General features: G+C 57.6%; 1 protein-coding gene across 14 annotated transcripts; it reads left to right on the forward strand.

Annotated features, from left to right (window-relative positions):
* Window positions 1-70: 70 nt before the first annotated feature.
* Window positions 71-13,009, forward strand: TUBB3 (tubulin beta 3 class III). 14 transcript variants are annotated; one of them, XM_077986908.1, is made up of 5 exons: window positions 71-184; window positions 9,190-9,298; window positions 10,407-10,517; window positions 11,645-11,773; window positions 12,020-13,009. In XM_077986908.1, the coding sequence occupies exons 1-5, from the start codon at window positions 128-130 to the stop codon at window positions 12,718-12,720; spliced, it is 1,107 nt and encodes a 368-aa protein (XP_077843034.1). In that variant the 5' UTR covers window positions 71-127; the 3' UTR covers window positions 12,721-13,009. The 14 variants fall into 14 exon arrangements, with proteins under 14 accessions (XP_077843034.1, XP_077843027.1, XP_077843033.1 ...); XM_077986901.1 differs by having other exon boundaries at window positions 11,645-11,665; window positions 11,750-13,009; XM_077986907.1 differs by having other exon boundaries at window positions 9,190-9,411; window positions 9,665-10,517; window positions 11,645-13,009.
* Window positions 13,010-15,093: the final 2,084 nt, after the last annotated feature.

Below are 15,093 nucleotides of genomic sequence, written 5' to 3' on the forward strand. Positions count from 1 at the left end.
CGGTGACATCAGCCGATGCGAAGGGCGGGGCCGCAGCTATAAGATCGCGCGGCCGCGGTCCCCGACCCTCAGCAGCCAGCCCGGCCCGCCAGCGCCCGTCCGCAGCCGCCAGCAAGACGCGCCCAGCATGAGGGAGATCGTGCACATCCAGGCCGGCCAGTGCGGCAACCAGATCGGGGCCAAGGTGAGGCTGCGCGCCCCGGCCTGTCCCGGGCCTCGGGGCGGGAGGAGGGAGGCGCCGTGCCCCGCGGGCCGCACCTCCAGCCGCCCCCGCCCCTGCGAACCTGCAACAAAGGGATGCGCCCAGCGTCGCGCCGGGCGGCCGGGACGCGGGGCCCCCGCCCTGGGACTCTCGCCCGCACCTCTCCTCCCCTGCCCAGGTGACCTCGGGCTGTCGGGGCGCAGCTCACGTCAGTCGCGAAGCCTCAGCCCCCTCCACACCTGCGCCCCCTCCACACCTGCGCCCCCTCCACACCTGCGCCTCCTCCACCAGGCCTCCGCAGGTGCAGCTGGGAGCCCTGTCTGGGCGTGGCCCTCTTTTTAGGGGCCGCAGCATAGCCTTGAGTGAGACGGGTGGGGTAGGCAGATTTGGGTGGGCTGGGGTTCTCCTCACAGCCTTGATTCCCTTGGCCCGAACCCCCCACTGGAGGAATCGAACGTCCCTCGAGAGGCTAGAGCCGCCCCGATGTCCCCAGCCTGCTCCAACAGCCCTCGACGTCCTAGCCCCACCCTGTCCCTTTGTTGGAGGGATTGGGCCTGGACTCGAGATGACCTTGGTCCAGGACCAGGCTCTCCATCGGCGCAGCCGCTCCTGGGCAACCCCTGCGGGGCTTGACCGCGCCCACCCAGGGTCTACCAGTCTGGGGATTGGATGTGGGAACAAAGCCGGGCTGTGGGGTGTGGAGGCTGCACCGTGGCGCGCCCCTCCCTCCATTGTTAGCCCACCTCGCAGATGTCGGGGCCAGGCAGGAAGGGGCGTTGATGCAGCTCTACAGGGACCCCCGCCTAAATCATTAAGGGGACGTCTTGTCCCCTGGTCCTGGGAGGCTGTCCCTGACCCAAGGTCACACAGCAGGTGCGAGAGAGCTGGGCTGGCCCTTGGTTCTCATCCCCTGCAGGAGCCAACCTGGGGCTCGGGTGGGGCGGGTGGGGTACTGCTTGCCAAAGGGTCTACCCTCCGAACAGTGTTGGAGAACGGGGGATGGGGTGAGGCTGGCTTTGTCAGGACCAAGGCCAGGGACCCAGCTCAGGGCTGGTGCAGCGCTGATTCTGGGAAGGAGGGGGTGGAGGAGACGGTCCTGGAGGGGAAGGGGCCAGAGAAAGGCTTCCTCGGGAGGCTGTTGCCACGGAAACCAGGCAGGAACAAAAAGCTAATTACAACAGGGCCAGCCACGTGGCTGACATGTAAATTGCAACTTTGGTTCTGGGTGGAGGCGCCTCTGAGGGTGGGAGGCCCAGTAATGGGGAGACTCTAATCACCCAAGGAGACAGCTGTGCCTGCCAAGGAGAGCCTGGGGGAGGGGAGGCCTGGGGGACAGTGGCCTCAAATCAAACCAGGACTCCTGGAGCAGCCTCTGACAGCTGCCCTGGCCTGATGGGAGGGGCTGAGGGCTCATTAATGTGGTCACTGGGGCCAAGCCTGCCCTGAGCATCTGCTCCTGGGAGGGTCAGGGGTCGCTGTGGGGAGGGAGGGCAGGCAGCCCTGAGGCCCACCTGGGGTTTCTCCTTCTATGACTGGGATGGGCCCAGAGCTGTGGTCCCACAAGGCACTTATCAGGCAAGAGCTGGGACCTAGAAGTCAGTTCCACATGCAGACATCCCCTGAGGCTCCATGGGTGGCAGTGGTAGCCCTTGTCCCCTGGACCGCGTCCTTGGCTGCCTTGTGCTCTGCTTCTCAACACTGGAGCCCTCAGTTTGCCCACTACTTTTATTCCTTTTGAGGTTTTTCTTAATTTATTTTGTTTTAAAAATTAATACCTGGCCGGGCACGGTGGATCAGGAATCTCATGTAATCCCAGCACTTTGGGAGACTGAAACTGGAGGATCACTTTAGCAAAGGAGTTCAAGACCAGCCTGGGTAACATGGTGAAACTCCGTTTCAGAAAAAAAAAAAAAAAATTGGCCTGGCGTGGTGGGCGCGCCTGTAGCCCCATCTACTTGGGAGGCTGAGATGGGACATCGTTTCAGCGTGGGAGGTCGAGGCTGCAATTAGCTATGACCTCACCACTGTACTCCAGACTAGGCGATGAGAGAGACCCTGTCTCAAAATAATAATAATAGTATCCGATTCTTTTTAACAATGCAAACAACAGAGAAGTAAATTTTCTCGGGGCGGGGGGCGGCAAGAGCGTATTCCTTTCCTCTGCTGCCCTTGTGGAATCAATGGGAAGCAGCTCAGTGGTTTGCGTCCAGCCGCACCCTCGCCCTGGAAGGTCTCCAGGGGTCACACGCGAATTCCCCCGGGCCAGGGCCCGCGTAGGGGATTCGCCCCCTGACGGGAAGTTCCTTGGCCGTTCTCGGCCTCCACTCCCACAGCTGGTGGGGGGGCAGCAGCTGAAGGCGGGCAAGGCGGCTGCTCCTCTGTCTGGGGTCCTTGGGTGGTGCCTGGCTGGGCAGGAAGGAAGGTGCCCAGAAAGGTGCCCCTCTGGGCAGAGGGAAGTCGGGGTGACTCGAGGCCGGGAGCAAAGCCGGGTCCCGGGCGGTCACGCGGCAGCGCGGACGACTCACCGCGGTCACCCCTGCGCTGGGAGCCGCGCCCGCATCGTCTCGCGGGGATGAGGTAAGCCGGGCGCAGCCAGCCCCGAGGAGCCCCGAGGATGAGAAAAGCCGAAGCCCGGACAGCCGAGCGGCCGCCTGCAGTCACCCCTGGGGGGCAGGGGCGGGCCGGGCTGTGCAGAAGCACCTGGGCCCGCGGGACGCAGGACGCTGCCCCGCCGCCGCAGAGCTGAGTCTGGGCCCCGGGGTCTCCTTTCCTGGGGTCTGTGCTCCTCCCTCCCGGGTTCGGGGCGGGGCGGGGCGGGGCAGCGCGGGGGCGGGGGGGCCTTTGTCCTCCGCGCGGGCTTCGGCGCCGCCTCCTCGCGGCTGCTGGGCGGGGAGGGGGCGGGGCCTGGCCCTCGCAGCCAATGGGAGACGGCGTCCCTGCTCGCCCCGCCCCCTCGCCTGAACGCCCCCTTGGAGCCGCGGGCCGGGCGGGAACCGCATTCGGGTCCTGCAGGGGCTTGGAGGCCCCGGTAACGCAGCCCCTTCTGCGGCGGCCGCCGCTCCCACCTCCGCCGCTGCCACCTGCCTGGGCCGCTGCCCGCAAAGCCCGGCCCCGCTTTCCCCAGGACCCAAGCGCGGCGCGAGGTCAGCACCAAGGACAGCGCCCGGGCCGAGAGGCTGGCCTCGAACGCCGGGTTCTGCGTTTTGTTTTTACGTTTCTGTTTTTGCTTTTTGTTTTTGGTTATGAGACGAGGTCTGGCTCTGTCGCCCGGGCTGGAGTCCAGTGGCGCGATCTCGGCTCACCGCATCCTCGGCCTCCCGAGTGGATGGGACCACAGGCGCGCGCTCACCACCACGCCTGGCCACAATTTTTTTTTCTTCTTTTTTTTTAGATGGAGTTTCGCTCTTGTTGCCCAGGCTGGAGTGCAGTGGCACGATCTCGGCTCGTTGCAACCTCCACCTCCTGGGTTCAAGCGATTCTCCTGCCTCAGCCTCCTGAGTAGCTGGGATTACAGGCGCTCAGTACCACGCCCGGCTAATTTTTTGTATTTTTTAGTAGTGACGGGGTTTCATCATGTTGGCCAGGCTGTTCTCAAACTCCTGACCTCAGGTGATTCACCTGCCTCAGCCTCCCAAAGTGCTGGGATTGCAGGTGTGAGCCACTATGCCCGGCCGATTTCCTTTTCTGTAGTGATGTTAACAACTTAGTTCATAAAATTGTATTTTATTGTTTCTCTTTTTTTTTTTTTTGAGACGGAGTCTTGCTCTGTCGCCCAGGCTGGAGTGCAGTGGCCGGATCTCAGCTCACTGCAAGCTCTGCCTCCTGGGTTTATGCCATTCTCCTGCCTCAGCCTCCCAAGTAGCTGGGACTACAGGCACCCGCCACCTCGCCCAGCTAGTTTTTTGTATTTTTTAGTAGAGACGGGGTTTCACCTTGTTAGCCAGGATGGTCTCAATCTCCTGACCTCGTGATCTGCCCGTCTCGGCCTCCCAAAGTGCTGGGATTACAGGCTTGAGCCACCGCGCCCGGCCTTTATTGTTTCTTAAATATGTAACATATGCCAGGCATGGTGGCTGACGCCTGTAATCCCTGCACTTTGGGAGGCCGAGGTGGGTGGATCTCTTGAGCTCAGGAGTTCAAGACCAGCCTGGGCAACATGGCGAGACCCTGTCCCTACAAAAAATAAAAAACAAAACAATTAGCTGGACATGGTGGCACGCCGGCCTGTGGTCCCAGCTACCTGGGAGGCTGAGGTGGGAGAATCACTTGGGGGAGGCGGGCAGAGGTTAAAGTGAGCTGAGATCATGCCCCTGCATTCCAGCCTGGGCAACAGAGCAAGACCTTGTCTCAAAAAAATAAATAAATAAAAAAGTAACATTTTATTGCTTTATCTCAAATTACAATTTTAACTACAAAAGCAATTAATATATTCTCGTTAAAAAAAGTGAAATATTGCAGATAAGGCTGAAGTGCACATTTAGCCACTTCTCTCTATCCAAGTGGGAACAAATTTCTTTTTCTATCCTCCTGATCCCTTTTATTTAAGTGACCTGTGCATATGGTTTTAAAACTTTAAATAGTATCTAAAACCTTTTAACAAAATGAAGCCAACATGTGCTGAATGTTTTCTTTTTTTTTTTTTTTTTTTTGAGACGGAGTCTCACTGTGTCGTCCAGGCTGGAGTGCAGTGGTGTGATCTCGGCTCACTGCAAGCTCCACCTCCCGGGTTCACGCCATTCTCCCGCCTCAGCCTCCGAGTAGCTGGGACTACAGGCGCCCGCCACCTCGCCCGGCTAGTTTTTTGTATTTTTAGTAGAGACGGGGTTTCACCGTGTTAGCCAGGATGGTCTCGATCTCCTGACCTCGTGATCCACCTGCCTCGGCCTCCCAAAGTGCTGGGATTACAGGCTTGAGCCACCGCGCCCGGCCTGCTGAATGTTTTCATGTCAAACTTTGTGGTAAGGCCTTGATGTGGGTACCATTCACACACGCATTTCACAGATGAGAAAGCAGGTCCTGCGAGGCACAGTGCCTGGCCCACAGCTGTGCTCATGCTGGGCCCTGAATCTACTCTGGTCCATTGCTCCTGCCGCCCCGTGCCTCACTCAGCAGAGGACTTCCCATAGATGTGTTACTCTGTCCACCCCTCCTTTACAGGTGCTGGTGGTGGTGGGTTCCCTGGAACCACAAATTTGGGGTGTCCCAGTGCTTTGGGGAGCAAGGTCCCCGGCTCAAGTGGACTGCCAGCAACTAAATTAATGGAGGATCCTGAAAGACAGTATTAGGGAGGCAAGCGGTACGTGGGAAGCTTGGACGAGCCCTCAAATGCCTCCATGACCTTTCTGTTTTTGTTTTTTTTTTTAGACAGGGTCTCACTCTGTCACCTGCACTGGCATGATCTAGGCTCACTGCAACCTCTGCCTCCCTGGCTCAAGTGATTCTCCCACCTCAGCCTCCTGAGTAGCTGGGGCTATAGGCATGCGTCACCATGCCCAACTTAATTTTTTTTTTTTCGGTAGAGACAGGGTTTCACCATGTTGCCTAGACCGGTCTCGAACTCCTGGACTCAAGTGATCCACCTCTCTTGGCTTCCCAAAGTGCTGGGATTATAAATATGAGCCACCATGGCCAGCTGATTTTTTGTTTTGTTTTGTTTTGTTTTGAGATGGAGTCTCACTCTGTCACTCAGGCTGGAGTGCGGTGGAGTGATCTTGGCTCACTGCAACCTCCACCTCCTGGGTTCAAGCAATTTTCCTGCCTTAGCCTCCCAAGTAGCTGGGATTACAGGCGCCTACCACCAAACCAGCTAATAATTTTTTTTTTTTTGAGACGGAGTCTTGCTTCTATCGCTCAGGCTGGAGTGCAGTGGTGCCACCTCGGCTCACTGCAAGCTCTGCCTCCCAGGTTCACGCCATTCTCCTGCCTCAGCCTCCCAAGTAGCTGGGACTACAGGTGCCCGCCACCATGCCTGGCTAATTTTTTGTATTTTTAGTAGAGACGGGGTTTCACCTTGCCAGCCAGGATGGTCTCAATTTCCTGACCTTGTGATCTGCCTGCCTCGACCTCCCGAAGTGCTGGGGCCACAGGCATGAGCCACTGCGCCCAGCCTAATTTTTGTATTTTTTAGTAGAGATGGGGTTTCACCATGTTGGTCAGGCTGGTCTTGAACTACCGACCTCGTGATCCACCCACCTTGGCCTCCCAAAGTGCTGGGATTACAGGGGTGTGAGCCACCGTGCCCAGCCTTTTTTTTTTTTTTTTTTTTTTTTTTTTTAAGACAGGGTCTCACTCTTGTCCCACAGGCTGGTGTGCCGTGGCTTGATCTTGGCTCATTGCAACCTCTACCCCCAGGGTTCAAGTGATTCTCCTGTCTCAGACTCTCAAGTAGCTGAGATTACAGGTGTGTGTTACCACGCCTGGCTAATTTTTGTATTTTAATTAGACACAGGGTTTTGCCATGTTGACCAGTTTGGTCTCGAACTCCTGACCTCAAATGATCTACCTGCCTCAGCCTTCCAAAGTGCTGGGATTACAGGCATGAGCCACCACACTCAGCCTGATTCTTTTTTTTTTCTTTTTTTGAGACGGCATCTCGCTCTATTGTCCAGGCTGGAGTGCAGTGGTGCGATCTCCGCTTGCTGCAAGCTCTGCCTCCCAGGTTCATGCCACTCTCCCACCTCAGCCTCCCGAGTAGCTGGGACTACAGGCGTCCACCACCATGCCCAGCTCATTTTTTTGTATTTTTTTAGTAGAGATGGGGTTTCACTGTGTTAGCCAGGATGTTCTCAATCTCCTGACCTCATGATCTGCCCGCCTCAGCCTCCCAAAGTGCTGGGATTACAGGTGTGAGCCACCGCGCCCGGCCCTGATTCATTTTTATAATGTAAAAGCTTAATGCAAAAAGAATAAAACTTAGCAATGACAAAAATGCCCAAAAGGTGGAAATAAATCCACCCCGACCTTTGTGGCGAGATGACCTCTGACAACAGTCTCAGGGTGAATTGGCATCGCGAGACTGTTAGCAGAGGCTGTCCATGTCCACACTGTTCATGTTATAATAATTACACTGTGTTCTTAAGGTTTTAAAAAAATTTATTTTTAACAAATTTTCTTTGAAAAGCTACACTGTGCACGTGATAAAATCCAACAGGACCATACGGCACCCCGTGAGAAGAAGGTTCTCCCAGTCTGGGGCCCCTCCCCAGGCACAGCCTTCCATACATCTAACAGAGACACCCACACATAGAGAAGCACCCACAAACCGTTTCTTTCCTTCTTTTATTTGAGATGGCGTTTCCCTCTGTCGCCAAGGCTGGAGTGCAGTGGTGCGATGTAAGCTCACTGCAACCTCCGCCTCCTCATGCGATTCTCCTGCCTCAGCCTCTGGAGTAGCTGGGACTACAGGCACCCGCTACCGCACCCGGCTAATTTTTGTATTTTTAGTAGAGACGGGGTTTCACCATGTTGGCCAGGCTGGTCTCGAACTCCTGCCCTACGGTGATCTGCCCGCCTCGGCCTCCCAAAGTGCTGGGATTGCAGGTGTGAGCCACTGTGTCCGGCCTGCTAGAGGCATCCTAAAACATATCTCCTGTGTCTCCATTCCAAAGCACATCTTTGTTTGCACTCCTGGAGTCCTCCCGCGTCAGCCTCCCAAAGTGCTGGGATTGCAGTTGTGAGCCACTGTGCCCGGCCCCACCAAATTGTTTTCTCACCTGCTGTTTTTTGGAGGAATCTTTTCTGCAACGCGTGACTCACGTGTAGCGCCCCTTGTTCTTGAGGCCTTCATGCCCGTCAGCTCATCTAAAAGTCACTCCTGAGGAGTGAGGGCAAGGGGCATTGGGAGAGATCAGGTGGCCCCAGGAAGCCATCCAGCGTGTGTCCCAGGAGGCCTGCTGCCTGCAGACACTGCTCCCAGACGCAGCAGCCTTGGCCATCAGCGTGTGTCCCACGATAAGGTGGCAAGTTCTCTGCAGGCCTTGCTCTCACCCAGGGGTGTGGGTCTCTGTGTGCACACATATGTGCTAATAGTTCTACGTTTGCCATATACCATTTATATGCCTTATGCAGATTAACCCACTTTAATCTCAAAAAGACCTGCTGTCATCATGCCCATTGTACAGATGAGGACACCGAGTCACAGAATCCTGGTGACCTGTGCAAGGTCACACAGCTGGGAGGGGTGGGGGAAGGGCCTGTTAACCCAGCAGGCCCAGCCCCTGAGTCTAGGCTCTGCAGCTGTCTTGGGAGCAGAGTCTGAGAAGCACAATAGGCACCTGTTCTAGGGGGAGAAAGGTGGAGGTGGCAGGTAGAGAGAGGATGACCAATGGGAGCTGGGACGGCTCCACACGGACAGGCTGGGTGACCTCAGGCAAGTCGCTACCCATTTGAGACCCCAAGGACCCCTCTGCAGACCCAGCTGGGGGTCCCTGATGAGGTTGGCTCTCAGGGTCCCTATGAGTCCCCTTGGCTGAGGCCAGTAATGTCCCGGCACCATCACTGGACATGGTTTGCTCTGACGTGGAGGGGCAAGTGTAGCAGCCAAAAGCGATCCTGAGCCCCGGGCCTCTGAACCCTGCCCTACCAGCTACTGTGGGTGTGTCTACCCTCTCTCTGTCTCAGTTTCCTTTTCTGAAGAGAGGGGGGTAGTAAAAACCATCCCTCAGGGTGTTTATTACCAACGCCCTTCGTGGAGGGATCAGCTGGCCCAGGCCCTTGCCAGCAGGTGCACAGCTGGGCCTGGGGGCCTGGGTGTGGGTCTGTTGAACCTTGACCCACCCTGGAGCTGTGATCGGACTGGACATGCAGGTGTGGAGGTGCCTGTTTATTAGGGCGATTTCTGACAGATGACAGAGTGTGGGGCTCTCTTCGTGGAGGCCTTGGGTCAAAAGCCCTAATTTTGCACCAAGGGCTATGAGGCTTCACAAGGGCAAGGGCCTGACGGGGTTATGGGCCGCCCGCCGACCCCTCCTCTCCCACTTTGTTTGCAGTTCTGGGAAGTCATCAGTGATGAGCATGGCATCGACCCCAGCGGCAACTACGTGGGCGACTCGGACTTGCAGCTGGAGCGGATCAGCGTCTACTACAATGAGGCCTCCTGTGAGTGGCTGCCTCAGCCTCCCTACCCCACCTCCCCACCTCAGCCTCCCCACCCCAGCCTCCCCATCCTAGCCTCCCCACCCCAGCCTCCCCACCTCAGCCTCCCCACCCCAGCCTCCCCACCTCAGCCTCCCCACCTCAGCCTCCCCACCCCAGCCTCCCCACCCCAGCCTCCCCATCCTAGCCTCCCCACCTCAGCCTCCCCACCCCAGCCTCCCCACCCCAGCCTCCCCACCCGAGCCTCCCCACCCCAGCCTCCCCACCTCAGCCTCCCCACCCCAGCCTCCCCACCCCAGCTTCCCTACCTCAGCCTCCCCACCCCAGCCTCCCTACCTCAGCCTCCCCACCTCAGCCTCCCCACCCCAGCCTCTCCATCCCAGCCCTGGACTGACCAGGTCTCCTCAGCATCTCTGTCCTCCCATGGGTTGGCCGAGATGCCAGCAGGCATAAGTGGATGTCGGGCATCCAGAGGCACAAAATAAAGACAACAAATCACAGTCACAAAAGTGAGAGCCAAACATATTAGTGCCATGAGGGCCTTTGCGTGTCCAGGGGCACAGACAGGGATGGGGTGGGCCAGAGACTTTGGAGGCTGTAAGAGGGTCTAGAGAAGGGGTCACCTGGAGGGCTTAGTCAGGGGCTATTTAGCAACTGGTATAAAGTGATTTCCATATCAAAGTGGTGATACATCCACCTGCCCACATGGACATGTGACTTAAAATTGTATTTAATTTAATAGAGTCAGTCTCGATATGTTGCCCAGGCTGGTCTTGAACTCCTGGACTCAAGTGATCCACCTGCCTTGGCCTCCCAAAGTGTTGGGAGTGCAGGCGTGAGCCCCTGCGCCTGGTGGGGGTGTGACTTGCTCCGTCCTGTCCTGCTCCGTCCTGTCCTGCTCCGTCCTGTCCTGCTCCGTCCTTACACACAGTGAGGCTTAAGGTGAAGAAAGTTGCTCAAGCTTGCCTTTGGTCCAGGACTCTCTGACCTCAGAGTAAAGGCTCTTAGGATGTGAGCAGCAGGATGGCAGGCAGGCAGAGAATTTAGAAAGAATGAGGGAGAGGCTCTGGCCCTCTGTAACCCAAATCACCGAGCCCTTCTCTCCCCTCAGCTCACAAGTACGTGCCTCGGGCCATTCTGGTTGACCTGGAACCTGGAACCATGGACAGTGTCCGCTCAGGGGCCTTTGGACATCTTTTCAGGCCTGACAATTTCATCTTCGGTAAGTTTCCCCTGCTCCAAGCTCTGATGGCAGACCGTATGACATGCAAGCCCAGGTCGGTGCACGGGGGCGGCTGTCAGAAATAAGGAATGGTCAGCTCCTCACACGATCTTGAAGGGTGAACACTGATCTCTCCATTTTACAGCTGGGCATTGGAGGCCCAGAGAAAGGGTTCTGTGGGGAGAACAGAAACCACTCATGCATTTCTTTTTTTTTTTTTTTTTTTTTTGAGACGGAGTCTCGCTCTGTCGCCCAGGCTGGAGTGCAGTGGCGCGATCTCGGCTCACTGCAAGCTCCGCCTCCCGGGTTCCCGCCATTCTCCTGCCTCAGCCTCCCGAGTAGTTGGGACTACAGGCGCCCGCAACCGCGCCCGGCTAATTTTTTGTATTTTTAGTAGAGGCGGGGTTTCACCGTGGTCTCGATCTCCTGACCTTGTGATCCGCCCGCCTCGGCCTCCCAAAGTGCTGGGATTACAGGCGTGAGCCACCGCGCCCGGCCCCACTCATGCATTTCAAGTGGAATGAAGTGTAAAGCAGACAGAAGCTTACAGAATTGCTAGAGAGCTGGTGAGACGGAATGGGGCCTCCAGAGGACTCCAGGGTCCAGGAGAATGAGGCCTTGCTGCGGCCAAGAGGGCAGGACGTTCTCGTGCCTGTGTCCTGGGGCAGGGCCATAGATGTGCCACACAAACCGGAGGGCCTCACTTCACTTCTGCCTTCCCAGCCTCAGCACACCCAACTGGTAGATGCCAGCTCGCATCCAGTGCCCAACTGCCAGGGATTCTGGGGTGGCTGTTTAGGCTCCTGGCACAGTCAGTCAGAAGGAAGGTGGGCTGGAGCAGGAGGGTTGATCCACTCACCCAGGATCCCCTCAGAAGGCAGAGCCTTGCTCTGGTGTGACCTCAAGTTCTCAAGACCCTGTCCAGAGCCCTTGTCTTCAGCACTCAGCAGCATTGACTCAGGGAAGCCACAGCGGGTATGAGAAGGGGTGCTCAGTGGGGTCTACTTTACAGAAATGAGAATGGGCACAGGGCTGCCATGGCTGCCCTGGGATGTTCAGGCAGGGGCTGGAGGTCTGGATTGCAGAGTCCCTGACCCCTGTCCCCTACCCCTCTTCTTCCTGCACAGGTCAGAGTGGGGCTGGCAACAACTGGGCCAAGGGTCACTACACGGAGGGTGCGGAGCTAGTGGACTCAGTCCTGGATGTCGTGCGGAAGGAGTGTGAAAACTGCGACTGCCTGCAGGGCTTCCAGCTGACCCACTCGCTGGGGGGTGGCACGGGCTCCGGCATGGGCACGCTGCTCATCAGCAAGGTGCGTGAGGAGTATCCGGACCGCATCATGAACACCTTCAGCGTCGTGCCCTCGCCCAAGGTGTCAGACACAGTGGTGGAGCCCTACAATGCCACGCTGTCCATCCACCAGCTGGTGGAGAATACAGATGAGACCTACTGCATCGACAACGAGGCACTCTACGACATCTGCTTCCGCACCCTCAAGCTGGCCACACCCACCTACGGGGACCTCAACCACCTGGTGTCAGCCACCATGAGCGGGGTCACCACCTCCTTGCGCTTCCCTGGCCAGCTCAACGCTGACCTGCGCAAGCTGGCCGTCAACATGGTGCCCTTCCCCCGTCTGCACTTCTTCATGCCCGGCTTCGCCCCCCTCACAGCCCGGGGCAGCCAGCAGTACCGGGCCCTGACCGTGCCCGAGCTCACCCAGCAGATGTTTGATGCCAAGAACATGATGGCTGCCTGCGACCCGCGCCACGGCCGCTACCTGACGGTGGCCACTGTGTTCCGGGGCCGCATGTCCATGAAGGAGGTGGACGAGCAGATGCTGGCCATCCAGAGCAAGAACAGCAGCTACTTCGTGGAGTGGATCCCCAACAATGTGAAGGTGGCCGTGTGTGACATCCCGCCCCGTGGCCTCAAGATGTCCTCCACCTTCATCGGGAACAGCACAGCCATCCAGGAGCTGTTCAAGCGCATCTCCGAGCAGTTCACGGCCATGTTCCGGCGCAAGGCCTTCCTGCACTGGTACACGGGCGAGGGCATGGACGAGATGGAGTTCACCGAGGCCGAGAGCAACATGAACGACCTGGTGTCCGAGTACCAGCAATACCAGGACGCCACGGCCGAGGAGGAGGGCGAGATGTACGAAGACGACGAGGAGGAGTCGGAGGCCCAGGGCCCCAAGTGAAGCTGCTTGCAGCTGGAGTGAGGGGCAGGTGGCGGCCGGGGCCAAGGTCAGCAGTGTCTGACCCCCAGAGCCATCTTGCTGCCGACACTGTACCCTGCTTTCCCCCTTGCCCTAGGGCTCCCTTGCCACCCTCCTGCAGTATTTACGGCCTCGTCCTCCCCACCTGGGCCATGTGTGTGCTGCTCCTGTCTGTCTGATTGCAGCTCCAGGCCTGACGTTTTATGGTTTTGTTTTTTACTGGTTTGTGTTTATATTTTCGGGGATACTTAATAAATCTATTGCTGTCAGATACCCTTGCTTGGTGCCAGAGATTTCCTTTTATTCTGGAAAGTTGTGTCCCATGGGTGGAGGTGTCGATGGAGCCCGGGTGGGCAGGCAAGAGCTCATCCTCTCCCAGGCTGGTGGCTGAGAGAGGCCTGCACTTGGGACCAGAAGGTGTCTCAAGGCACAGCCCATGGGGAGACCCTGGAAACGGGGAACCCGAGAGAAGGAATGGGAAGTACCTAGATAAAGCCTCATTCTAGACCCCGAGATGCAGCCCTCCTGTGACTTAGAAACAAACCCACACTCCTCCCCTGGTCTCCCACAGAGTGGCTTGCATCCGGAGATTTCTCCGCCTGTCTGCAGGCTGCACCCCGAGATTTCTCCCACCTGTCTGCAGGCTGCACCCCGAGATTTCTCCCACCTGTCTGCAGGCTGTACCCTGAGATTTCTCTGTAGGCTGAAAGTTGGGGTAGGTGGACCCCGCTGGGGTGGAAACTGACATGAGACCTGAAGCCTCCGGTGAGAACCAGGGAGGTAGGGAAGGGGGCCCTGAGCGCTGCCTGAAAAAGATGGTGTGTTGGGTGTCTCGGGACTGGGCCCTGAGAGGGGCTGCTGGGGTTAGGGAGATGCAGCCACAGGACCCAGGCCTGGGCTGCCAGGAGGGACATGTCAGTCCACCTGCCCCTGGCCGCCCCTTCCTGGGGTGCACAATACTTGGTGTCCAGCCACACAGGAACCTGGAAGGCATGGTCTGTGGAGCTGCTCACCTGGTGCCCCACATCCTCCTACAGGGAAAGAGCCTGGAGCCCAGAGAGGCCGACTTCCTGAGCCCTCCACAGCTGCCTCCCTGCCGCCCCGCCCCTTGGAACTGACGGACATCAGCGGCCTTAGTCCCCCAGGTTCTGCCCAGTGGTTCCCTGAGAGCAGCCCCTTCTTTTTTTTTTTTTTTTTGAGACGGAGTCTCGCTCTGTCGCCCAGGCTGGAGTGCAGTGGCCGGATCTCAGCTCACTGCAAGCTCCGCCTCCCGGGTTCACGCCATTCTCCTGCCTCAGCCTCCTGAGTAGCTGGGACTACAGGCGCCCACCACCTCGCCCGGCTAGTTTTTTGTATTTTTTTAGTAGAGACGGGGTTTCACCGTGTTAGCCAGGATGGTCTCGATCTCCCGACCTCGTGATCCGCCCGTCTCGGCCTCCCAAAGTGCTGGGATTACAGGCTTGAGCCACCGCGCCCGGCCTAGAGCAGCCCCTTCTTCTTGAATCACCCTGCAACGTGGCAATGGGCTCAGAGGAAGACAGGCCATGGGCACTGCAGGCCCTAGCTTCAGGTGCCAGGACTAGAAGCCCCAGAGGCCACCATCTCGAGTTCTGGCCCTGACACCCCCAGCGTGGACAGGGCCAGGGATCTGTCTCCTCTGCCAGCTGTTGCTGTGTGACAAATCACCCCAAATCTACCTGAAACAGCAAGGGATCCTTTCTCTAGATACAGTGTATTAGCTTCTCAGTGTCAGGAGGGGGCAACTGCAAGCTCTGACACCTCCACACCTCACTCTTGGGGTTGTCCTCGCACGGCTGCTCCGCACGGCTGCCCAGCCATCCCTTCACATGGAGGGGTGGTGGCTGGAACCACTTCTTACATGGCACTGGTTCTTTTTTTTTGAGACGGAGTCTCATTCTGTCGCCCAGGCTGGAGTGCTGTGGCGCGATCTCAGCTCACTGAAAGCTCCGCCTCCCGGGTTCTCGCCATTCTCCTGCCTTAGCCTCCCAAGTGACTGGGACTACAGGTGCCTGCCACCATGACTGGCTAATTTTTTTGTAGTTTTAGTAGAGATGCAGTTTCACCGTGTAAGCCAGGATGGTCTCAATCTCCTGACCTCATGATCCACCCGTCCTGGGGACCGTCCGGCTCTAGATTGTAGAAAGAGGAGCCTCGGTTTGGGGAGGTTTCTCCCCGGTTGCACAGAGAATAGGGGAGCTGTTTAGAGAAATGATCTTTGGATTTGTAATCTGGTCTAGAATCCTGGCTCTGAGGCCTTTTGTTTGTCTTTACTTTTTTTTTTTTTTTTTTTTTTTGAGACGGAGTCTCGCGCTGTCACCCAGGCTGGAGTGCAGT

Source organism: Macaca mulatta, chromosome 20 (assembly GCF_049350105.2).
Source record: "Macaca mulatta isolate MMU2019108-1 chromosome 20, T2T-MMU8v2.0, whole genome shotgun sequence".
NCBI lineage: Eukaryota > Metazoa > Chordata > Mammalia > Primates > Cercopithecidae > Macaca > Macaca mulatta.

Excerpts from the sequence above, each read along its gene's own strand:
- TUBB3 (XM_077986897.1), top strand. The coding sequence starts at position 128 with ATGAGGGAGATCGTGCACATCCAGGCCGGCCAGTGCGGCAACCAGATC. Across the intron at positions 185-9,189 it reads GCAACCAGATCGGGGCCAAG|TTCTGGGAAGTCATCAGTGA; the intron begins GTGAGGCTGCGC and ends CTTTGTTTGCAG. Across the intron at positions 10,554-11,602 it reads CCAAGCTCTGATGGCAGACC|AGTCCCTGACCCCTGTCCCC; the intron begins GTATGACATGCA and ends TCTGGATTGCAG.